The following is a 27,005-nucleotide window of genomic DNA, read 5'->3' as shown; positions in this document are numbered from 1 at the left end:
TGGGGAGAAGCCTTTTACAAGTCAAAATTGGGTGAAAAGCTGATTTTTCTCATTAAAAACAATTCAATGACATTCCTGCATTGGAAGTACAATGGAAACGGCAAGGAAATTTATTCCTTTAAAGTGTTAAAGGGGGAAGAGCCTCCAGGGATAATAATTGCAAATGTTAATTAAATTCTCCTCTGATGAATAGGTGTTCTGTCACAATTCAGCTCATAAGGAAGTTCATATATATAACTATCTATGACATGTGACTGACTACTTTAAAATTGGTTTTACTTAGTACATCTGGATGAGAAAACGCCAACATTTGGCATGTATGGTTAGAAATTGCATAGTGGGGAAAAACATGTCTATGAGTATCACAGCAGCAACCCAAGACTAATTGGCATGGTGTATTAATTGATATCTTTTAATTGCAAAGCCATTAGTGTTGAACTCCCCAGAAGCAGCTCTTGATAACTATTCAGTTTTCAATCTAATGAATCTGGCTGGTTGGCAGCCTGGCTGGATGGGGAACTGATGCTTTCAGGTCCACTCGATAAATAGCCTGGTAGCCGAAAGCTACTGATTTCCCAAAGATTATTGGTATTCTCTTGGGCACCGGTTCTTCTGAGTTCAAGATAGAGATGAATACTCAGATACACCCCAGCAATCAGATCAAAATTACACATGTATTTGATGTCCCAGACATTTGATCCAATTTTCATACTATCGAGAGATTTGACAAAGTGCCGCAAGTCATCGTTGCATTTGCAGAGGTAGAATTCCGAAATTTTACAACCAAGTGATATCCACTGCATTGAACGTGTTCTAATTTTTTTTATCTGTCTGAATAAAGCACTTTGGAAACTTGATCACTCAATTAATAAAAGCTGGCCTCCAAACAAACTATACCAAGGGACACCACAATGCTGGGGCATGGCCACATTCCAAGGTAATCCTGTTGGTTAACATTACTGGAGTGCATCCACTGTGTTGTTTCATCAAGGAAATGGAACATTGGGATAAGTGCTTAATAATCATGTAACTTACCCCAGAGCTACTCTCTCCTTTCATTAGAAGAATCAATTATAAAGCTGTTAATTAAGCAGATAGAATGTTTGGATTTGGATCATAGCATAATTACGTGTCATTGAATCAGCAACTGTCATTGTGTGTTACTATATTAATGTCAATGTGTATTATTCGGTTAACATTTATTGGATAAAATTCATCGGTGCTGCTTTAGAATACCGCTGTATATTTGTATCAAATTCCTATTTTAATTCACTTTTTTTCAAATTTATATATAAATTAGTGATAGTTTAATAATCAATAAAAGTGTATATAAAACTGACATGAATGTGTTAAACAATGCAATGAAAATTCTTCAGAGGAAATTGAACGCCCAATATCATTGTATATTATCACTGTCAATGTGTATTATTGAATGTTCCCATTCTATTGTTTCATTGCCTTCAGTACTTATGTTTAGTATTTCCTAATATTTTGTGATAATTAATTTTAATGATTATTACAGCTGAGAAGTGTATTGCTCCAACTATGTTAGCATACTGGCTAATGTAGCTTCTCAGCAAAACTTTGGGATCAAATTCTTGTGGAGCTTCCTTAAATGAACAATTTGTTTGTGAACCATTCATTGAACCTAGCTATTCTGAAAACCTATTTTACCATTGTTTCTGCTGTGGTTGTTGTCTCTCACCATTTCCACAGTTTTGCTGCTTTTGAAGTACAGTGGATCACAAGTGAGTTACAAACATTTTGGGGAAATCAGAGTTGGGGAGGTCACTGTGGACTGAATTTAATGCCCTCCCCCTGGCAAGTTTGATGGAATGGGGGCATTTAATCAGGTGAGAGGGAGGCGGGTGGGGATCACACCGCCTTCCCGCCTCCATCCTGATTAAGTCCATGGCAAGGCTTTGGACAGCCTTCGCACCCCACTGCAAACTGATGCCCTTAAGTGGGCAATTAATGCCCACTTGAGTGGCACTGCTGTTATCATAGTATGCAAGTATTTCAAGGAAGAGCTGTTGTCTTTAATTTGAGTCATTTAAAAAGTTATATTGAACTTGCTGAAACAATGGGCGAGATTTTCTGGCCCCCTACACCAGCGAGCAGCTCACCTGCCGGTGCCGGGGCTGGAAAATCCCAGCCGATGTGGTCGTCTTGGGAATCATAAGAGAAAGTTTTGTGTCATGATATTTTATCCATTAATGATTTGTTCATCAGTATCTATTTCAGTGGAGTTAACTGTACTGAACTCAACACTTAATCCTTAGACTTCATTAAAATCCATTTGGCCATTTGTGGGTACTCCAACATGTACACAGAGATCACTGCCTTAGTGTGAGAGAGTGTGTGTGCGCACACATGTGTGTGTGTGCACGCATGTGTGTGTGTACGTGCAATTCAAAATAAAAACACAACGGGATAAGATGAAAAGTTGCATTGGCTGAGGAAATATTTACTTCGATTTTAGGCAATTACTTCAGACAATTGTTCTTTTACAGATTAAGTATCCTTGCCCAGCATTATACGATGGTGCAAGGTTGTCACTGCTATTTGATTGAACACTATATCAACCATTACAGCTGAGGTCACAAAGGTCTTATTGTTATGTTTCCTGCCAGTAGGCCAGCAATGAATACAAAACAAAACAAGACTATTTCAACAGGGACAATCTGAGCGGCTCAGAGTAGAGTGTGATATTGCCCATAAATTTTTGATTATGGCTCTACCTTTCCCTACTATTTTCATCATCATGCAGATATTACACTGCTATTATGCCAAAAATTGCAAAGAAGCACCACTGACCTGGTTTCACTGTGGTCGGGAAAGTCTTACTGTTTTACTACTATTGAGATCTGGGAAAATCAGGTAATCCACACCAAGGACAGCTGCTCTCCCCTGTCACTTGTTCAGATAGAAGTGAGGAGCTTGAGAGTTTTAAAAACACACATTGTTTGCCAACTTCTGGCTTCACAGGTATATTTAGCCCTGCCACTGAAGGTGGGCAGAGATAATGTTTTTGCCCCTGTTAGTCTGTTTGTCGGTAAACAAAGTATCTGAAAAACTAATGGACAGATTTCCACAAATTTTGATACACAGATAGGGTATGGTCCAAGGAAGAACTGATTAGTGTTTTGGCAAATTTATGGATCTGGATCCAGATTCTGGAATTTTTATAAAGAACCCGTTAACATTGGGGTTCAGGGTGAATTGAATTTTTTTTCTTTTAGAATGTTCTAGGTTGTTTTATTTAGTATGTTGTTAATTGTTTTAGAATGTTCTGGATTGTCTCAGCTGATGTGGTGGAATTTGTCACACCTGTCAAACGAGAGCAGAGTTTTCAGAGCAGATTGTTGGGTGCGGATTGGCCTGAAGACTCTTCAGTGAGATGGAAACTCTTAATAAAACAATTTAGTTTTTCAGCTTTGTAGTTATAGACCATCAACCAGGCAGGGAAATGCCTCCAGGAAGAGCTGCATTGTTGTAATAATGTTGAGTTAACATAGCATGGCGAAGGTATGTGTTCTATTAAGTGTCCTCTTCATCTAGTTTCAACCTGTTTCGTTCAGCTTTGTTCACCATGGTTTTCACTTGACCCACCCTTATAGTGTTAAAGTCTCACCCTACTCCCATGTTATTTTACCCCTCTCCTCACCCTTCCACATACTCAGACTCACTCCAGAGAAGGTGTGGCATCCTCCATGGGTATACCTCTCTATGCTATCCTGATGAATGAAGAAAATAAAAAGATGTTTTACACTGATATAAGACCTACCATGGGCTCAGGATGGCCTGAAGCTATTTACAGCCAAGTAAGTACTTTAGAAACATAGTCATCACTGTCAAGAGCTTTATGTGAAGGTGAGGGAAATAAGGCAGCAGGGCAAAAGAGAGCAACCTATCACGGACAGGAGCCACTCCCACAGATCATTTAAGAGCCTCTTCGAAGGGTGTGATTGCCTAAGACTGGCATTACGCTTCCTTGTGTTTTTCTTCACAAAGGTCACGAGCTTCACTCCACTGCCAAGACAATACTGGCTGGAATCTGTCTTGGCTAGCTTTCTGTTCCCTCTGAGCATCGGCAAAAATCTCAAGACAGGCGTAGGGTGAACGATTTGCCTATATGCCCACAGCTCAGTTCCGAATGCAGTGTGGGGGCATGTCTGGGAGCAGCCCCGAGCTCCCTGGGAATCCTGTCTGACACACGCCAGAGGGCAGAGTGGTGTCCATGTATTCAGAAAGCAGATTTTGGTGCTATCTAGCCTGTTAGGCCTAAACAGGAACTAAGCAAATGGCAATTGCTATTCAAGAGTCTAGCACTGAGGCCACAGCCTTTGGAAGTTAACATCTCGAGTTGCCTTGAGTGATGGGATTCACTGCAGAATGGCAGGATGCTGCTTTGATATTTTACTTGTTCCACTGGTTAATTACCTGTCACTACTGGCATGGGCGCCTGTACCTAATAGGATATGAGCTTGTCCCTGGGATTTGGGACAGGATCATGACATTGCCAAGTGGCTGCAAGCTCTGTCTCACTGCACTTTAACTTTATGGATAAGAAAAGCCCATTGTGTGCAGGTTAGATGTATCACCATAGAATCACAACTCAGAAAAGACACAATGCAGTTGATGCTACATTTTTAATATTATCACAGTAATTCTTCCTTCCTACCCAATACATATACCAAAACAACCACTCAATACTAGCGGTAATCATCTGAAATTTATGCTTGCCAACTTTGGATGTATTCCTGGCAGTCTCATCAGATGACCTCCCTCCTCAAATCACTCTAACCAGTCAAACAGCCTTTTTTTCAACCATCTCCGATAAATTAACAAACTAAAATGTTCGTAGAAAATATTAAAAAGCAATTTTTTTGAATGCCTCAATGATCTTTCTCCTGGGTTGCTTGCATCAATGTTAAGGAGATTCATTAGAATGAACCTTTAGTGCCTGATGCCTCCAGGGCATTCCTGGAAGGTTGGCAACCCGACAGATATAATGGGCAGAATTTACTGTTCGAGGTTCACATGTTCACATCCACTTCTTGGAAAACCGGTGTTAACCCTTCCCCTCACTGAACCTTTTTTGGGAGGCCTGATGCAATTTTGCAAGAATCCAGTACTTCCCTGCGCAGCACCGGGCATCCTGTTGAATTAAGAGCGGTACAAGGTGGAAATCCAGCTCCCGAGAGGTGCCAGATAAGGCTGGCAGTTCTTTAGTACTGGTAGTGCCATTGGCAATGGTGGCCACTGCTGGCACTGCACTAGTGTTTTGGCAGGGGCTGCTGATAGATTGCTGAAGAAAGGTAAGTGGGGCAGGATACCCAGAGTACCAGGGCAGGGGGCACTGGCAAAAAGGAAGGGGGGTGTCGACTGGAAGGGCTGGGGTTGCCTTCCCACAGGACCCCCCCTGCCCCCATCCTGATGTTGAGTCCCTCAATTGGGCACAGAGTGCCAGAGTATATGGGACCCTTCCCTCACCCTGCTCGCCAACACACTCAGTAGGGTCTCTGCACACCACTGGTAGAATTCCAGCGACAATGGGATGAGGCCCCAAATGGTCTCCAGGCAGAAAGGCCGTCCTCCACCCTTCCTTCCCATAACTTGATTGGGGGAGTCGGAAAGACTGTGGGGTATCTGCCCTCCTGCCTGATCAAACGACCTCTCCGCCTCTGAACTTGCCTCTGGAGTTGGGGGGGTGGGGGCATAAAATTCCACCCAATATCTTACTGAAATTAGATAAAAGATTTAGGGAGTGATTTTGATGCCTTCTGCCCAGCAGAAAAGGAGTGGTAGTGTTTCGAAAACATTGGAGAATGACAACGTGGCCACTGCAATCTTCCCTTACGACATCCATCAGGAGGCCAGGGCACACAGCTGAGTCAAGCAGTAGGTTCTTTTAACATGCAAATTGGGGTCCTGTGATACACATATGATCTCATTTTTCAATTTAAGGCAGTATAGTGGATAGATCCTGGGGGCTGTTCCAGGGCACTCATTTCCGCCATCAAACTGCCAACCGAATTGCAATGAGGCCCAGTCCACAAAATATACCAGCTTTTCTGCTGAGACTATCAGGCGGCTAGTCAATGTGCTTCACTGCTTTTTGCCCGTAGTTCATACCAGCGGAAAATTTAGCCCAGAGGGAAGAATTTCCAATTGGGCAAGGACATAAAATGGGCCATTTATAGATCCCGCTTGATTTTTCTTTTTATTGAGGTCAGTGGAAAGTAAAATCGGGCAGCATGTATAACAGGCAGCCTATCTGCTGTCCCCACTTTTATGCCCCATCCCGGAGTTGGAAATGCTGACCATACTTCAGCATGATACATATCATTTGCATCAGATACAATAACAAACGCTCACTTTACCAATAGAATAATTCACTGAGAGACACAATTCATTGTAGAATCAAATAAAAAGTATACCTCCCACATGGTATTGACAGCAACTCAATCAGATAAACAAGGTAAAGTGGTCAGGACAGTTTGACAATTCACTGTATTTATCTGCCTCAGGCTTCTCTTTGATCTTTGTTCATTTTACCAGACTTTATTTGATCTGCTTTCTCATGCTCTATTAGCATAACTATGTTTTAGACAGACATTACGACTCACACAATAGGATCAGAAGACATCAGCTGTATTTAATGTCAAGTTGTCGCGTCAGCGATCTGTGTTAGCAGCACAGGTCAATTTTTCAATTTCAATGTAATTAATTCCCCCTTAATCTTATTATTGATGTACTGTATATTGTCCAGTATTACCCTCACACAATGCCCAGATCATTTTCTGATTACCCTAGGGCGTAAGGCATATTGAGATATTAGAAACAATAAATTGAACACATAATCTACCAAAGGAAGGAAATCAAAGTCGATATAGGCAAGTATCAAAAATGTGTGTGTGTATGTTTTATGTGAGAACTGATTTAAAGGAACAAATTGTGAAAACTAAAACAACAGTTCCCATTTTATGCCATGTTGTGCATTAATTAGAAAAACACATGTTTAAAATCACCCTTTCACTGACTAGGTGACATTCCTCCCTCACCCTAGTACAATTCAATATTTTTAATAACCATTTTAAGCCTTTTTTCCCTTTTAACTTCTAATAATTGTATTTTTGCCGTCATCCTATAAAACACTAACCATGCCCTTTTCTTCTCATTTGAACACACCCGCAAAAGTTTCATTCATTTGGCAAAATAAAACCGTGAACAAGAAAAGGTGTCCATTTCATTTACTGAGAACACAAGCTGAAAAATAGCACAACAGTGTTACATGGAAGGTAGATATGATGAGGGTTAACATGCTCTTTATTAGTGAATAATTTGTTTGTCATCTCATGTTTCCTGTGACTAGAAAGGGCACCCATTCCATTAGCGTTAAGAAAAATTGCTATAACTACGCAAGCAAACAGATAATTTTTAAATTATGTGTTGAACCAAAACAGTAATTATCTTATATTAATGATTAACCACCTAACAGATTTGATTTAAGACCATTAATTGAAATGGCATTTAACTGCAGTTAACTGGAGTGCTGTATTGAAGAGAGTTAAATGAAGTTGTCACGGGGAATGCATCTTTCAGAGAGAAAAGTAAAAGCTTCCGCTCACCTTGAACACAAATGTGATCCATTCGAGTGGGAGAGTATTCACCCTGATACCCAGCAGCAGCTGCTGCTTTGAATTTGTTGCACACAGTTCGGCATCTGTTGAAGAATATTTGTTCACTGCCGTTTCTCCAAAGACTCCATCAGACAGGATTGGGAAATCACCTGCCCGCTGCTCTGTGGAAAGCAGGTACCCATTGCCAGCCACCACAAGGTCACCACAAGGTGAGCTGCACACCAGCTCTCAACTGACCAAGACTGCTCTGAGTGAGTGAGTGAGTGAGTGAGTGGGGAGGGGGAGACAACAGCTATGAAGAGGGAGTCAGCTGTGCAAAGCAGCAGCTGAGACAATGTGAAATGGGAAAAGTTGCAGGACTGTAAATCTGATAACTGACAACAGGCACACAGCCAACTTAGTGACCCACAAAGCCTCTGGGGCCAAGTGGTATAAGAATTATTTAATATTCAGACGCCAAGAATTAGATTCAATAGGATTAATCTCTTGAAACCTGTTTTTTTTGTGATGAAGGTCCATTGTGACTGTCACCAGTGCAAATTCTATCAGGCAGATTGCCACAGAGCTGCAAAATTTCCTTTTTATCAAATAGGCCTTCGTATTGCTTTAAAACAATTAAAAATTAACCAACCATCAGTTTTCTGACAGACCTTATAAAGAAAACAAATCAATCAATATGTATATGACATCGCATGTCACATACATATCTCAACAGTATGTTGTGAACATTACTAACTGTCAGCTAAAGGCTAAAAAGTAACAACTGGACTCAACAGAATTTTAAGCAAGAATCTCAAAAGTCATCTTTAGCATGTAAAACAAAACTAGTTTTCATACAATTATATGTTAGTGTCTGTGATAAATCGAATAGCTAAAACTAGCTTTGGATTTTTCCAACTCCCAGTCCCCTTGCAAATACTTATCATGATGGTATGGATTAAGCAGTTGACTGGTATAGATCTTTCCATTATGCTGAAGGAAACTGTCCTTTGTGCAGCTAATATGTAGTAACTACTTGAATATGTTACCCGGTAACCAGAGATGCAAACATACTAGGCTGAAGAGAAGTAAAGAGTTCCTTCTGAAATCTCTCACTTCTGACAAGTAGACTGACCAGGCAATGGAGTTTGATGTATGCCCATGATGCGGTCAAGAGCATGGATGGGACAAGACATGCACATATGAATTATGTTCATTATGGAGCACTCAGGAGAAGTACCCATTGTCAGCCTAGCTCAAATCCATGCTCATCAGTGACCTAATGATCAACTAGCATTTATGTTAATTTGGGGAAGATAAGTGGGTCCTTTTGGAATTGTGCTTTAGATAACAAGCCAAGCAATGGGAAATTAGATCCAAGTCAGTACTTGGTGACAGACATGGTAATGCACCATGAGCTAGGCAGATGTGCAGTGTCAACAAATAATGGGCCAGCCACAGTGGGTTATTGGTGGGACCCAAAAAGGTAAACCAGTCAATGTTGGTTTAGATGTTTAGTTCCAGACCAACGCTCCAATGAGTAGCATGGTTTTAATTAGACAAGTGTTGGAAAGTTTTCCAGTGCAGGTTTCTGGCTTGTTAAATTCTATCAGCACCTATGCCCATGTGTTTTTTTTGGCTCTGATCAACCTGTGCCTAATTTCTCTGGGTTTAAAATTAGTGGAATGAGTATGTACTTAATATTCAGTAAGCAGATATTCTACTGCAACCTTTTGGTTTAGATGCTCTTTGGAGTGGCTTGACCAAAAGGAAAAAAAAAATCAATGTTCAAATTATTAATAATTACTACATTCAACTCAGTGTATATGATTAATTAACATTGAAGAGGTCACTGTAGTAGGGATATCTGTCAGAGAATGCAGTGTGTGGCCCTTTCTTGTTTCAGAAAACAGCTGCAAAGCATGAAACTGTGAATTTTGAAAGAAATTCTGGTAAGTGAATAATTTGGAGAGAAAACAAGGTCCAACACATAAACCAACAACCACCACATTTCGCAACAGATATAATTACTTTCCAATTAAAGTCGTATGACTTTTTAAAACGTAGCCAACCATTCCTCCAACACAATTTGCAGCCTCTTTGACTTGAAAACACCCCAGATGTGCACCTAGTGGCCCTGCAATTCCATTCATATTAAGGAAAAACTAGCGCAAACAGATGTAAGCATATGTTTCATCTGCCTCATGTGTATCTAGGCATGGGAAGAGAATGTAGAAGAGGAAGATCCTTAAAGTTAATGTCACATTATTCATTGGGTTAGCAATGATTCATTGCCTGAAGGAGCCAGGAGGAGTTTGCTGAGGAAAAGGCACTACCCATTTGGAATGCAGCAGATCTTATTTCTCTTAATTCATTCATGGATTGAGCATCAATACCAAGACCAGCATTTGTTGCCCATCCCTAATTGTCCTTGGAAAGGTGGTGGTGAACCAGCTTCTTGAACCGCTGCAGTCCATTTGGTGTAGGTGCACCCACAGTGCTGTTAGGGAGGGAGTTCCAAGATTTTGACCCAGTGACAGTGAAGGAATGGCGATATATTTCCAAGTCAGGATGGTGTGTGATCTGGAGGGGAACTTGCAGATGGTGGTGTTCCTATGGATTTGTCCTTATCCTTTTGGGTGGTAGAGGTCATGGGTTGGGAAGGTGCAGTCGAAGGAGGCTTGGCAAGATGCTGCAATACATCTTGTAGATGGTACACACTGTTACCACTGTGCATCAGTGGTGGAGGGAGTGGATGCTGAAGGTGACGGATGGGGTGCCGATCAAGCGGGCTGCGTCGTCCTGGATGGTGTCACGCTTCTTGCTGCAGCTGCACTCATCCAGGGAAGAGGAGTGTATTCCATCACACTCCTGACTTGTGCTTTGTAGATGGTGGACAAGCTTTAGAGAGTCAGCTTTCATTTTCGGCAGGTGTTTCGCACCTGAAAAAGCAGCGAGACACACGTGCTGACTCTTAGGAGGAAGGCCAGTGTATCTTATGCCCATTAGGCTCTTAAGAGGACAGCCCCAAGACTTCCTCCTGACTGACGATCCCAGGATACGACGTCCCGCCCACTTACAGCTGCCGGCTAGCAGCTATTGCACTCGACAGCGCCACGGGGAGGCCGTGGCAGCTGGTGGAACAACACCCCCGGAGTCTCAGGATCGCCAAGCGACCCAGGAAAAAGGTAAGTGATGTTGTGGGGGCCCTGCAGGGTGAGAGTCACAGGGAGAGGGGGGCCATGGGAGTAGGCAGCAAGGACAGGAAGGAGGCTGACAGCAGATGTCCCCCTGCCCCATGTCTATGTCCTAGATCATGACAGATTAGTGCAGATCAAGGAACCCCCCCTCCAGCTGACATGCAGCCCACACAGTTTAACCAGTCATGCAGGTCGCATGTTGGCAGGCCTGCCTGAAGCTGGGAAAATTGCAACGGAGGCAGGAAGTGGCCCTTAAGTAGTCGTTAATTGGCCACTTAAGGGTCTCAAGTGGAGGCAGGTCGGGAGGGTCGACCCGCCCAGAACATAGTACAGTTGGAGGCGGGAATGTGTCGGGTATCAGTCCTGATGCCAACCCATCTAAATTTCAAGCCCTCTCACCTCCTTCCTTGTCTCGGGCAGGAGCAGAAGATTCCACCCACAAGGTGAGTTACTCATCGCAGATTCCCAGTCTCTGATTCGGCTTTAGTTGGGTTGGCATTACAGAGTAATGTCTATATTCCGCCAACATTTCTGTAGTGCTAGCTAAACCTGGCATGACCTGCTGAAACGCTAGCCCTGATAATGATAACATTTAAATGGAAATAATCTAGAGATGGGTCTTGAAGATTTCAAGTGATGCGGCTATGACTATTTCCTTTGGCATCTTGTTCCGCTGTGGGCTTGTCTTTGGGAAGAAAGATTGTTGATGCAGTGTCCTGGAAACAAATGGTCTTCGTAGTGTGTGTGGATGGTTACCTTGTGTTTTGCCATTGCTAGACCTGCTCTTGTAGCCACAGTTATTTATATGGCTGGTCCATATAAACACAGTAAGTCAGAAGATACATTGTCTTATAATGACAGGAGCATTACAGTATTCCCTTTTGGTCCAAGATTTTAGTTTGTTTGCCTATCCTAAAAGATTACATGGCTGCTGAGGGATAGGAATTTTTTGGTCATGATGCTCCAGGCATCAGAGCTGTGGCGTTGACTTGATGAATCAGCTGGTTTGCTGTGAGCAGATCCTAACATTACAATTCAGCTCTTTGACTTTTAGAGCCACCTCCGACAAGAGCCTCACCAACTGGCTTATTTGAGCATGTGGCATTATACTATCAGTGGAAAAAGAAGTTGACTGCATTTATGAGATTTTGCAAAACCTAGAAGCATTAGAAGTACTGACATAATGGGCAGAATTTTCTCCCTGTCAGGCAGGCGGGCCCGACCCAATCTCCGGCGGGCGGGGAGCCGATCCCCGCCGGAGAAGCGGGCCCTGCCGCCATTTTACGTGGGCAGGCCAATTAAGGCCCGCCCAGCATGACGTCCAGCGGGAAGAGCTATGCACTTCCTGTGCGGGCGGGGGAGGGGGGGGGGAATTCCCCAAAAGTGAGAGTGTGCTCTTTCACACATGCGCACGAAAGAGCGCACATCTCCCTGAAGCTCAGTGCTGCCTCAGGGAGATCACTGACACTTTTAAAAATATTAAAAATAGAAAAAAAAAAATTCCCTAACATTTCCCCCTCATGTGACAATGTCACATGAGATGGAACATGTTCATAATTAACATAATAACTTTATTAAAAAATTTAAAACCCTGCATGAAACCTCATCCCGCTGGTGGATGAGGTTTCATGTTATTTCTAGTTGCCGCCGGGGCTCCTGGCCTGCCCACCAACCTTAAGGTTAGACGGGCAGGTCCTTTAATTGTATAATTGATCCTGTCAATGGCCTCAATTGGCCATTGACAGGTTGGCGGGCCCACAGCTGATTTTGCTGTGCCCCCACCTTCCTGAAAATTTAAATGGGCGTCATCCCGCGTCATTTTACGCATCGGCGAGCGGGCCCCGCCCCTGCTTGCCAACGGCAAAATTTTGCCCAATCTCTAATGATAGATTATGATCTCTGTTTAATTTCCTCCTCAACTTACCCTGGCTATGCATTGCCCTAAATGTTAGAGCACATCATCCGGGAATTTCACATACTGAAGGCCAAAAGGGATTTATTCATCAAAATATAAACAAACTACTGTGCATGCTGAAAATCTGAAATAAAAACAAAACGCTGGAAATACTCATTAGGTATGGTAACATCTGTGGAGAGAGAAACAGAGTTAATGGGGATAAATTTTCTCCACGTCGGGCAGGCCGGTCGGGAGCGGGCGCAGAGCTGATCGCCGCACGTGATCGGCTGTGCGCCGCCATTTTACATGGGAGGGTTCAGCGCTACCTGTGCAGGCAAGGGGAGGAGGGAGAGTCGGAGCATGCACGTTTTCACGTATGCACGTGAAAGAGCGCAGAAATCTCCCTGAGGCACAGAGCTGCCTCAGGGAGATTAAGTTCAGTCATAAAGACGGGAAAAATAAAAAAATAAAATTATTCAGACTTGTCCCCTCATGTGACATTATCACATGAGCTGGGACATGTTTATTAATTTTCATAAAACATTTTATTTAATTAATAAACCCCTCATGAAACCTCATCCCGCCCGTGGATGAAGTTCCATGAAAAATGCGAAGGCCGTCTAGGCACTTCACCTGCCCACCAACCTTAAGGTTGGATGGGCAGCCATGACAAGTACTTTAATTAGTTCATTAATGGCCTTACAGGCCTTTGACAGTTTGGCGGGCGCACAGCCAACTCCGGTATGCACCCGCCGAACTGAAGATTGGAATGACGCACGGTGACGTTGAGACGCACGCCCCACATCACCATGCGTCATTTTATGCATTAGCGTGCGGGGGCGGGCCCTACACGTCGAATAGAAGATTCTGCCTAATGCTTTGAGTCGAATATCATTCTTCTTCAGAACTGAAGGCAGGTAGAAATGTTAGGGTTTTATGTTGTTGAAAGGGGGAGAGGGAAGAAGAACTAAAGGGAAGTAAAAGAATAATACTGCGGATGCTGGACATCTGAAAGAAAAACAGAAAATGCTGGAAAACCTCAGCCGGTCTGGCAGCATCTGCGGAGCGAGAAACAGAGTTAACGTTTCAAGTCCACATGACTCTTCTTCAGAGCTAGAACTAAAGGGAAGGTCTGGGATAGCATAGAGGGCGGGAGAGATTAAATGACAAAGATGTCATTAGAACCAAAGACAAAGGGAGTGGTAATGGCTGTAGTCAGGAAACAAAGCATTTGATCAGAGTGAGTGCCAATGGCAGAATAATGAACAGCTCTGTCTGAAAGCAAAAACATGAGAAACAAAATTCACACTGACACCTGGCAAAAAAAAATAATCAAAATGGAGGAGAGAGCTCATGGTCTGAAATTGTTGAGCTCAATGTTGAGTCCAGAAGGCTGTAAAATGTCCAATCTTGTTTGAATCACTAAAGGTGAAAAACATAAAGGGTCTTTAAAGCTGACATCAATGATATCATAAATGGCATTGCACTCCCTGAGGCAAAGAATGTGATCTTACATCTTTTATGTTAAAAGGTTCTGATGGTAGATATGACAACTTCTGCTGGGCCATAAACAAAAAAAGGCAGCTGTGAGATTTTGCAGTAAGGGACACCCATTATTTGTAGCTAATTGATTCCCTGAGGGCTGACAGACTATTCTTCATGAGAAGCAAAATCTTTTACCTAAATTTTCTATAATTTAACTGATGCAGGATTCATGTCGGAAAATCAGATCACTAAAATTGGAATCATTAACAACCCAATTATACTGCTGATTGAAAATTAGGCTGTAACTTTCCAACAACAATCATATATTTTGAATGTTTTCTGGTTATCACCAGTACTATAGAACAACCACTCGTCTGCAAAAGGCACAACCAAAATAATTTGCATTTATGAAGGAATATAAAATATCCCAAGGCACTCCTAGGGTGAAAACAAGCACCAAGTTGTCTGCAAGAAGTACTATTGGAGGTGGCTGAAAGTCTGGTCAAAGGGAGAGGTTTTCAGGGGCAATCACCAAAGTTAGCGGGTTGCTGAACCATATAGCCAGAAGAGTGGAATAAAGGTCAGAGAATGTTACGATCAAACTGAACAATGCTCTGGTTAGACCACATTTTGAGTACTGTGTCCTGTTCTGGTCACCAAGACACAAGGGAGATATTCAGGCAGTGCAGAGACAGTGTCAGGGTACTGATCTATAGGGCCTGGTTTTGCAGTTCTGGTGAATAATTTCCGGGTCCTGATCCTGCGTCATATTTTTTTTTTTATTCGTTCATGGGATGCGGGCATTGCTGGCTAGGCCTGCATTTATTGCTCATTCCCAATTGCCCTTGTTCAGAGGGCATTTAAGAGTCAATCACATTGCTGTGGATCTGGAGTCACATGTAGGCCAGCCCAGGTGAGGACGGCAGATTTCCTTCCCTAAAGGACATTGGTGAACCAGATGGGTTTTTACAACAATCAACAATGGTTTAATGGTCATCATCAGACTTTTAATTCCAGATTTTTATCAAATTCAAATTCCATCTTCTGGCATAGTGGGATTTGAACCCAGGACCCCAGAGCATTACCCTGGATCTCTGGAATACTCATCCAGCAATAATACCACTATGCTACCGTCCCCCCAAATCCAACTGTAAATGCCCTAATTGGGCCAGAAGTGAGCTCGACACCACATTAGTGCCAAGCATTTCCAGGAGGTGGGGGCATGAGGGGCAAAGGCAGAAAGCAGCCATGAGGGGGTCTGCCACTGCCTTAGAGAAGAGAGAAGCAACATTTTGGAGAGCCAGCAGCTTCAGCTTAGCGCAAAGGTGGCAGAGGGCCAAACGAAAGGTAATGCACATCATCCAGCGCAAGATCCCTCAGGTCTCCAAGTTTTTCACTATAAAAAAGTTGTTTAACCAAGCTGAATACAGAAGGTTCAGAATGGAGGTAAAAAAACAAATATGAGAAGCAAAGAGGAATTATGAAAAAAGGCTGGCAGCTAACATAAATAAAACCCCAAAGTATTCTATAGGCACATCAATATTAAAAGGGTGGTAAAAGGAAGGGTAGAGCCAATTAGAGACTAACAAGGGGATTCACACAAAGGCAAGAGGCATGGCTGAGGTGTTAAATGAATACTTTGCATCTGTCTTTACCTACAAGGTAGATGGTGCCCAGGTCATGATGACAGAGGAGGAAACTCAGTCACTAGAAGGGTTTAAAATTGATGAGGAGGAGGTATTGGATAAGCTGTCGGTACTTAAAGTTGATAAGGCACCGGGACCGGATGAGATGCATCCAAGAACGTTGAAGGAAGCAAGAGTGAAAATTGCAGGGGCACTGGCAATAATCTTTCAATGTTCCCTGGATTCGGGGAAGGTGCCGGAGGACTGGAGAATTGTAAACGTTCCACCCTTGTTCAAAAAAGGTTGTAAGGATCTGCCCTGCAATTACAGACCAGTCAGTTTAACTTCGGTGATGGGGAAACTTCTAGAAACAATTATTCGGGATAGAATTAATAGTCACATGGAAAAATGTGGATTGATTCGGAAGAGTTAGCATGGATTTGTTAAAGGAAAATCATGTCTAACTAACTTGCTGGAGTTTTTTGAAGAGGTAACAGGGATGATTGATGAGGGCAAGGCCATTGATGTGGTCTATATGGACTTCCAAAAGGCGTTCAATATAGTGCCACACAACACACTTGTAAGGAAAGTTATAGGTCATGGAATAAAATGGACAGTAGCAACATGGATACAAAATTGGCTGAAGGATAGGAAACAGAGAGTAATGGTTAATGGGTATTTGTAAGGCTGGAAGGAGGCTTGTAATGGAGTTTCCCAGGGGTTGGTATTAGGATCCTTGTTTTTCCTGATATATTTAAGTGATCTAGATCTTGGTGTGCAGGGGACAATTTCAAAGTTTGTGGATGACACAAAACTGGGGAGAATTGTAAACTGTGAGGAGGACAGTGTAGAACTTCAAAAGGACATAGACACATTGGTGGAGTGGGCAGATAGGTGGCAGATGAAGTTCAATGCGGAGAAGTGTGAGGTGATGCATTTTGGTACAAAGAGCATGGAGAGACAGTATAAAATAAAGGATACTATTCTAAAGGGTGTGCAGGAGCAGAGAGACCTGGGTGTATATGTATGTAAGTCATTAAAGGTGGCAAGACAGGTAGATAGAGCTATTTCTAAAGCATACAGTATTCTAGGCTTCATTAACAGGGGCATTGAGTATAAGAGCAGGGAGATTTTGATGAACTTATATAAGGCACTGGTTAGACCTCAGCTGGAGTATTGTGTACAGTCCTGGGCGCCACACTATAGGAAGGATGTGAACGGATTAGAGAGGGTGCAGAAGAGGTTTACGAGAATGGTTTCAGGGATGAGACACTTCAGTTATGAGGAAAAATTGGAGAAGTTGGGACCATTTTCCTTAGAGAGGAGGAGGCTAAGAGGAGACTTGATAGAAGTTTTCAAAATCATGAGGGGTCTGGACAGAGTAGATAGGGAGAAACTGTCCTCGCTCATAAGTGGATCGAGAATCAGAGGGCACAGTTTTAAAGTGTTTAAAAGTAGCAAATGTGAGGTGAGAAAAAACTTTTTCACACAGCGAGCACTGCCTGGAAGTATGGTGGAGGCAGGTTTGACTGAGGCATTCAAGAAGGCATTGGATGATTATTTAAATAGAAACAATGTGCAGGGTTACAGGGAAAAGGCTGGAGATTGGCACTAAGTTAAAATGCTCAGGGAGCCGGTGCAGACACAATGGGCCAAATGGCCTCCTTCTGCACCATAACAATTCTGCAGTTCTATAATTCTGTGATTTTAACTTCTGTCCACATTGAGCCCGACAGCTGTGCACAAACCTGCACCAGACTGTTCAAGTTCGATGATTTATAAATTCAAATGGCCTCCTGGCCTTCGCCAGCCCATTAACAGGTCTCAACAGGCCATTAATTGGAGTTGAGTGGGTCCCCTGCCCTCTCTTTGAAAATTGCGTCACATTCCGGTGGCCGCAGGATGCGGTGCCATCCTCTTGGAACATGATTTTCAAATCATACGTTTAATAATTATGGTTTTATTTAGTGTGTAATGTACCTTTAAGAATAATACGCGTTAGGCAAGATCGCATGATCTGTAGTAACTAATAGGAGAGCAGCACGGGCTACCTCAGAATTCAGTGTAGAGATGGAGTTGGAGTTGAAAGTACACGTGTAGTTGCTGCTGAATATATTGTAAATAAACTTAGGCCAGCACTTTCTGTTTGGCGTACAGGGGCGGGCCCCGCACACCGACACGTAAAATGATGCGCGGTAACGAAGGGCATGCATCCCGATCACTGCATCATCACTGCGTCACTGCGCATCATTCCGATCTTTCGTTCGGCGGGCACGCACTAGAGTCGGCTGCGCGCCTGCTGAACTGTCAAAGGCCCTATTAAGGCCATTGATAAACTAATTAATTAATTTGACAGGGCTGCCTGTCCAACCTTAAGGTTGGCGGGCAGGCAGTTTTCATGAAATCTCATCCACAGGTGGGATGAGGTTTTATGAAGGGTTTATGAAATTAATAAATATTTTTCGAACATTTCCTAAATATATCCCAGCTCATGTGACGCTGTGACATGAGGGGACATGTGTAAATGATTTTTCACTTTCTTTATTTTGAAGTTTCATTTTGAACTTTAGCTCCCTGAGGCAGCTCCGTGCCTCAGGGAGATTTATGCGCTCCTTCGCACGCAGGCCCCGACCCTCCCTCCTCCCCCGCCCGCACAGGTAGCGCTGAGCGTTACTGGGCGCGTGTCATGCTGGGCGAGCCTTAATTGGCCCGCCCGCGTAAAATGGTAGCACGCAGCCGATCGCGGGCAGTAATCAGCTCCGCACCTGCTCCCGACCGGCCCGTCCAACGGGGAGAAAGTTCTCCCCTTAAAGTTTCCACCCAAGATGTGCCTGCTGATCAACTCCATCATTAATAGTACAACTCGGCCACCCTACAACAATACCCACAGTCGTTCCCGCCTCGATGGAAATTGAAAATCCAGCCCATAGAATCAGTGGCTCAAGTTATGAGGACAAAATGAAAAAAAAATGGCTTAACCTATTTAAAATAGCTTTTTTTTTAAAAAACTGGGCTTTTTGGTCTAAGAGGTCTAACATTTTATGGGAGAATATAAGGTACTTCACAGTGGAGAAAAAGTAAATGTAGGAAGTTATTTGAAAGCAAATTGCATGACTTCCAGATGAGTGGCAGAGGAACCAAACTGATAATCCAAAGGGCTGACTGCGGGGTATATCTCGATGAATAGGCTAAGATAGATATGGCATATGTCACATAATTTTTGAGAGCTTATGCTCAATGGTCAGCTTTTACTTTGCCAACTCTAATTGACAGAAGTTTTAATTTTTCCACATTTCAAGGGATTTAACAGAGAGCACCTTTATGAAGCATAAGACATTTAAACTATTTCCAGTCAATTTGGTTAATCCTTTTAAAATTACCAAAAAGCTAATGGAAAAATTCATAGGCAAAGACTATATAGGGAATAATTCATTTGCATGGCGGTGCTTTGCAGAAGTACATCTGTTCACCAGGACAGGCAGTTCCAGGGGTTGCTGCGTACACAGCATACGGGAATCAACGCAAGTCAGCGTTGAGTGAATTTTCTGCCACTTCTTTTGGTTGACTGTCAATAACAAAAAATTATCAAACTCAAAATGACCAACGAGAGAGGGAGAGAAGAACAACGGCATTAGTTTTGGTTTACTGCAGCAGAGAGACAGATCAGACACAATGGGATGAATGGCCTCCTTCTATGGTCTAAACAAACATGGTTCTGTGGTACTGGTAGCAATATTAGTGGGTGAAAGCTTATTAATTTTTACAACATTCCATTTTCACTAAACATTGGTCCATTTATTTTAAATGGATTAAATAGTAGACATGTTGGACGGGTTAAGAAAATTATGATTAGGAAAGTTAACATTTTGCAGGGGGAATGAATTCATTTTCGGGCATTAGGGCAATTCTGTGACAAAGGAAGGCTACCTCAAAAGAGACAGCTTCATCCTTTTGGGTGAGGCATATAGCTCACTGGGGCAGATTTAAACTAATATGGCAGGGGATGGGGATAGCCCAAGTGTGAGATTAGAGAGGGAGAGCAGGATTAATACAGCTATTGGCCAAGAAGCAGTTGGCTTAGCTGCAATAAAGAGAGAGAAAGTAAAAGAGAAAGGGAAAGAAACAGGCTGAGGTTGCAAGAAATAACAGCCTTCGCCGTCAATGTCTAAGGGGTCTGTCCTCATTATCCACCATAACTCAATGGACAGCCCTGGAGAAACAGTGTTCCTCAGGACCACCTGTCACAGTATGAAACATGGCATGTTAGAGTGATTAATATCATACCTTGATTCGTCACAGCCACTAAGAAGCCAATAGCATAACTGCAGTCGCTTACACACACACCTACTTGGGAACTGACACGTGGAACAACTTTCACTGGGTCTGGGGCAACTTAGGGCTGGCACATCCAGTAACTGTAACGGTCCACTGTAGTCTGAAACTTGGCTGCAATATATGAAATTGTTCATGTAGTGGCACAGCATGCCAAGTCTCTTAGCAACCAGCTAATACAGCACCCGCACCACTTCAGTCTCTATCAAACAGGGGTCAAGTGCTGGGTCGCTATGTCATTCACCTGCAGGCTCACGCCTGGAACTTCTCTTCATTTTGGCCTGTCATTTCTTCATCCCTCTCCACTCTGCCATGGCAACAGCTACTAATGAGCTGAGATATTTTGTGGGCTTTTCCAAAGGCTTTCAGAAATGTTGTTCTTCTGTTCTGACAGCTCATTTAATTGTACCCATCCTTTTGAATTTCATTTACATTAAATTTTCTGCTCCCACGATTAGGACTCCAATACCTGAAGCAGTGATTTACTTGTACTTCTTTCAGTTTAGTATACTGTATTCGCTGACCACAATACAGTCTCCTCTACACTGGGGAGACCAAACACAGATTGGGTGACCGGTTTGCAGAACATCTCTGCTCAGTCTGCAAGCACGACCCCGAGCTTTTGGTTGCTTGTCAATTTAATTCACCACCTTGCTCTCACACTCACATTTCTGTCCTCAGCCTACTGTAGTGTTCCAGTGAAGTTCAATGCAAGCTCAAGGAACAGCACCTCATCTTCCAGTTAGGCACTTTACAGCCTTCTGGACTCAACATTGGGTTCAGCAATTTCCGACCATGAACTTTGCCCACCATTTTATTTTCTTTGCCATGTGCTGGCCTGAATTTTGTTTTTCATGCTTTTGCTTTTGGACAAACTTGTTCATTATTCTGCCATTCATACTCATTCTGGACAAATGCTTTGTCTCTCCACTACAACCATTACTACTCCCTTTGCCTTTTGTTCCATGATACCTTTGTCTTTTAATCTCTCCCACCCTCTACCCTAACCCAGATCTTCTCTTTTGCATAAAAGCATAAAACTCATCATATTTCTACATTGCTTCAAGTTCTGAAGAAGAATCATATTGGATTCAAAACGTTAGCTCTGTTTTCTTTCTACAGATGCTGCCAGACCTGCTGAGTATTTCCAGAACTCTGTTTTTATTTCAGATTTCCAGCATCCGCAGTATTTTGCTTTTATATACTTGTCCAGATCTATATCTAGGCTTTTGCTAATGAGTTAACCTTATCAAACTTGCGGAAAATATCATACTTCCACTCATATCATTGCAAAACAGGTCTAGGTGTTAACTGCACAAATGCTAGAGAATGTATGATGTCAAGAGTTGCTCTACTTTTGTTTTTCTTTATCCATATTGTAATTCTTCTGTACCTTTAGAAACATCGTACTCTTCAAAATTTGGTTTAATCAAAATTAACAATGGATCAATGAACCTCCTGGGCAATATTATAGAGTTTCATCCACTAAAAGTTTAAAAAGAGAGACCTTAATCATGTGTCAAGTTTAAGTAATGGGGATAAATCAATTTATGGAGCACACACTATTTAATTAGGGGTTCGGGATTTCTGAACAACAGACAGTAATAGTAATGTTTATGAAAGGATAAGCATTTATATCTGTCATGCCCAGTAAGGATATCATATTCCTAACTTCCAGGATACTGACTTCAGTCAATGCAGACTTTTGAAAATTGACTTTAAAAAGTGATCAAAATGCTGCTCAAGGTGGCCTCCGAGAGTCAGGTGATTACTGTTTGTAATTTCTGCACAAACAATTAACTCATGTCTGAACCTGCTTCTGGAAATTTCTCAAATACAAATGGGTTTCCCAGGTGAAAACTGACCCCTGTTACCAGCTCAATGGAAGTGATTAACAGACAATGGCTACCTGCCGGGGCCGTGAGAATGGAATATCAAATAAAATCTTCCAGTGAACTATTTGTAGCTGGTACGTTGATGGGTTATCAATTATTCCCTCATTATCATGTATCAATCACCCCAACTCCAACCCATTATGTGGACAATGGGAGGCAATGAAACTTTCCATCACATGATTGAAACTGGCTAGAGATAACGGATGTTATTGCTCCACAAGGGAACCCAGCAAGGCAGTCTGAAACCAACAGGACAAGAGGGACAATTCCTTCAGACAGAAGAACAGAACCCGGCCTAAACACCAGTCAACCCAAGCAGTGTGGAAGGTCCATTCACTTTTACTGCAAAGCTTTGCCTCTTCAGAAACTCGGTCATAACCTCATCTGGAAATCCTGAGACTTCCAATTCCTGTTCATCTCCAAAGAGCCATGAAAGAGAACCCATCCAGGCCTATGAGCTGTGCTTCTTAAAGGACTGTGTAGCCACATCATTTACTTAGTGTAATGTTTTTTTGCTAAGAACCTAAATGCATGTTTTGTCTCTAGAATCCATCCTTACTTGCGTATCTGTCTGTGTGAGGGAGTGAGCATGTTTCATTGCATCTACATTTTGTAGTGTTGTGTGAATAAACACTATCCTTTTCTTTTGATTTAAACAAAGCCAAAAGCCTGCTTCATTATTATTACTGAAAATGACAACACTCAAAAAATTTAAACACTCCCTATAAAACATCTTGTTGCAGAAACCGAGAGTTGAGGAGAAAGGGGAAAAGTTATGCCACCATCCCGCTCTTCATCTGTAACATATCATAAAAATATGCATATGAATGAAGGTTAAGTATAACATGTCATGGTAATGAGGAACATATGAGTGTGGATTACACTGAATAATGATAATGCATATAAATGAAATAGTCATCCTAACAATCAGTGGACCTTCCAATGCATCCCCACCACTAGTTGAGTGGGAGGGTAGTGGAAGTCCCGTGTATTTGGCCAGACCTGTATATCTGTACTGACAATATCCTCTGCTTGCCCCAAGCAAGGTCAACTGTGTCAGAATGGGCATGGTTAGGGACAGGGGACTCCCAGGTTAATAATTTTCTGAGCACTAATCTGGGAATCCACTGGCAGGCTGATAGAGATGAAAGGAATGTAATGGCCTGCTGACTGATGGACATGTAACCCACCCAAGGGTCTAGGCTTCAATGTGACTAGGGAAGGTCTTGAAAAGAGTGGTGCACCAGCTGTTCAGTGACAGTACATACTCAGATCTGGTGTCTTGTAGCGCTCACTATTTTATCCCATGTAATGTCCATTATATATCACGTCTTATTTACATTAACACACCAATGTGCAAATTTGGGTAGAAATAGTAAATTATTGGTCCTAGTCATTATTCATTTAATTATGTAGTCAATACTCTTAGTTTTCTGAAAAGAAATGTTGTTTTTGTCATTAGGTTTTTTCATCTTTTTTTACGCTCACTTTACACTGTGGGGAGCCAGCATGCAGGAGGAAAGGTGAGCTTCTTCCCCACTGTAGACTGTTCCTGGCTGAGTTTCTCCATCAGTGTAGCAGTGAGAGCCAACACAAGCTCACAGCAGAAAAGAATCTCCATAAATTGGCTCAGTAAGCAACAGAGCAGTGTAAAGAGAGGAGGAGGTCTACTTATTGAGGCTCCAATTAAGGATGGCTTCACACATGGTTGAAAATTTCAGATGGAGCAAAAGTCAGTGGAATCTTCCTTAAACAACTAAAACAAGGCTTATTCATAACAGCCAGATAGGAATTGCCTTCCTTTAAAAATTTACTGACAAGAATTTCAGACATACAGCATAGCTTAGGAAAAGCAGACAGGTTTGAAGCCAACAGATTTCCTGCTAAACAATTATGGGAGGAGTGTTTATACCACCCTGCCCCACCCCTGCCAGTCTGAGCCAAGATTGGGCCCTATTTTAATTCTGTGTAAGTGAATGGGTTTTGGGGGAGTTAAAATCTCATCTGCAATGACTTCACTTTATTCACCATTTACCAACTGCTACACCTTTCCTGAGGGTGGGGGAATAGTTATCCAGGTGCGGGCAACATTCACAGAGTCATAGGCCCAGATTTTCGCTACGACAGGGGCGCTTTCCATTGCAATAAAAATCCAGGAAATGGCTGGAAATTTAAAGTCCCACCCCCGAACATGGCATTTTCTATTTTTGCAGGGGTGGAACTGGTTTTGGGCCAGGGTTCGTGCATGCGTGGTTCACAGAGGCAGCTGGCCATTTAAATTGCCAGCTGCCTCCACTGAAATGGGATTTTTGTAGGCCAGGAATGTGAAACTCAGAATGTGCAGATTAGACCAGGTGAGAGTTGGTCTCAACTTGGCGGATTTGTTTGGATAGCCAGGGTACCTGTTGGATCCTGTGCCCTGGTTTGTTAGGACGTAAGGATCTGGATTGCAGTTTTGTTTCAGGGTGACCGAGTTGGTACCAAAGACAGAGAAGATCAGTCGATCATTCTTAGAAGAAACACATTCTGTTTATTCACAAAAGGAACTCAGCAGCTACACTTCTGTGACTTACAACTCAAAACTCTGTTTTTACTCTTCAGACTCTAACTCAAGGCTACTGACTACAGAGTTAGCCCGTGCTACTCTGCTATTGCGTACCAAGGTCATGTAATCTTGTCTTCTTAAAGGTATATTACACATCAGATTACTACATCCCTCCCCCTTTACTCAGAAATACATTTTACAATTTTTCTCAAAATATCAAATTATTCACACAGGTAAATAATTTACAAAGTCAGTCTTCCTGAGGGTTTCCTTATGCATGTAGAACGTCTCAGCTCTACAGCTTCTGATGTTTGATCTGGAACTGTAGTCGTCTGAGCATCTGGTTCTTCAGTAGGAACCTGCAAATCTGTTTCTTTGACTCTTTCAGGTACAGTCAGCTCGTCAGACACATCTGTTGAGTTCTTTCACCAGGAGATGTTGATTCAGTCATGAACGCTGGTGGAATCATTTCTGATTATTTTGTTTCTCCTCTTATATGATTCACATGTCTCCATATGACTCAATCTTCCACTTTCACATGGTGGGAAAGAGGTCCCATTATTGCACTTATTTCACCAAACAACCATGTTGGTCCTTCTACAAAATCCTTCACAAATACTTCACTCCTACGTTAAACGTCCTGTCACGACTGTGACAGTCACGTCCAATTCCCTGACTTCTTTCCACCTTCCCCGCAAGTTTGGCATAATTAGGCACAATCTCGAATGGAGACTGCACTTCATCAGCAATTCCTGCTGTCGTATGAAGGGTGGTTCTAAAATGGAAAAGAAAATGTGCTAATTTAGTTGCTATAGAATATCTGGACAATTTCTTCATACCAGATTTGAATATCTGAACTGCCCTATCGGCCAGACCATTTGAAGAAGGGTGGTATAGTAAAGTTTTCACATGATTAACACCTTTGAGGCTGATAAATTGGTGAAATTCAGCACTCATAAGTACTGTTCCATTGTCTGATACGACCACTTCAGGTAGTCCGTTGATTGTGAAACTTTGTTGTAGCTTATCAATTGTAGCAGAAGATGTCGGCGGCTTCACTTCATATATGTCCATCCATTTTGAATGTGCATCGACGACAAGTAGAAACATTGGCCTGAATTTTTCCGTCGGCGAGTTGGGGGCGGGGCCCGTTCACTGACGCAAAAATGACGCGGGATGACATCGGGGGAACCCCCAATGTCATCCCGCCCCATTTAAATATTCAGGAAGGCGGGGGGACAGCGAAATCAATTGAGGCTATTGACAGGGTAATTAAAACAATTAAAGGCCCTGCCCGTCCAACCATAAGGCCGGCGGGTAGGCCAGGAGCCCCAGGGGGCTTCTGAAAAAACATGAAACCTCATCCGCTGGTGGGATAAGTTTTCATGTCTGTTTTTAAAAAGTTTAATAAAGTTTTAGTCAGATTTATTAACATGTCCCATCTTGTGTGTCATTGTCGCATGTTAATAATTTTTTGATTTTTCTATTTTTGATATTTAAAACGCTGTCAGTGAGACTTAGTCTCAGGGAGATGTGCACGAAAGAGCGCACTTTGACAGTTGGGGAATCCCTCCCCCCCCGCACAGGAAGCACATAGCGCTTCCCGTTGGGCAGCTCGCTGGGCGGACCTTAATTGGCCCGTCCACTTAAAATGGCGGCAGGGCCCGTTTTGGCGGCGATCGGCTGCCCGCCTGCCGCTGAGCCGGTGGGCCACCCCCCTCCCCCCCGCCCGCTAACCTAGGGCAAGATTATGCCCGTTGTTCCCATAGAAGATCCCACACAGTCGATGTGTAATCGCACCCAAGACCTTCCTGGTCACTCCCAGGGGTGTAACGGAGCCTTTGAAGGTAATTTTTGTACTTGCTGACACTGCATACAACTTCCCAGTAAGCTTTCTATTTCTCCATCCATCCCAGACCACCATAGATAGCTGTGTGCTATGGCCTTCATTCGGGAAATTCCGGGATGTGCACTGTGAAGTTCAGATAACAACGGCTTTCATCTTTTTGGAGGAAAAATCACTCGTGCTCCCCACAAGATACCTTCCTGGCTGGTTATCTCTTATCTTCTCTGGAAATACGGTTTCATTTCATCAAATTCTTGTTCTTGTGACCAACCATGAAGAACTTGTTCTCGCACTTTGGATAAGACTGGGTCTCGGTTTGTCCAATCTTTAATCTGTCGAGCACATATCGATGAATCCAGGAAGTTCAATAATAAAACAAATTCTGGACGAATTAGAACATCCTCATCTTTTATTGGCATAAGCAAACGGCTGAGTGCATCTGCGTTTACAATTTGACTTCTATGAGTGAAAGTATACTCATGCGCTGCTAAGATCAATGCCCATCTTTGAATTCTTGCTGAGGCTATAGGTGGTATAGCCTTGTCTCCGCTGAAC

The 27,005-nt window shown here is 42.8% G+C and overlaps 1 protein-coding gene across 3 annotated transcripts in view; it reads right to left on the bottom strand.

The window, feature by feature from the left end:
* arhgap24 (Rho GTPase activating protein 24) overlaps positions 1 to 27,005 on the bottom strand; it is a 566,765-nt gene that overhangs the window by 184,632 nt on the left and 355,128 nt on the right. The window contains exon 1 of one of the 3 annotated variants that reach the window (XM_078543945.1): positions 7,635 to 7,969. The exons of the other annotated variants lie outside the window; for them this stretch is intronic. Within the exon in view, the coding sequence (XP_078400071.1) occupies positions 7,635 to 7,656 (22 nt within the window). The 5' untranslated portion in view covers positions 7,657 to 7,969. Of the gene's footprint in view, positions 1 to 7,634; positions 7,970 to 27,005 lie in introns of those variants that run through there. 3 annotated transcript variants of the gene reach the window in all.

The sequence above is a fragment of the Cetorhinus maximus genome, chromosome 1 (assembly GCF_964194155.1).
Source record: "Cetorhinus maximus chromosome 1, sCetMax3.hap1.1, whole genome shotgun sequence".
NCBI lineage: Eukaryota > Metazoa > Chordata > Chondrichthyes > Lamniformes > Cetorhinidae > Cetorhinus > Cetorhinus maximus.
The sequence above is the reverse complement of the archived record's forward strand: the minus strand, read 5'-3'. Positions and strand labels throughout refer to the sequence as shown.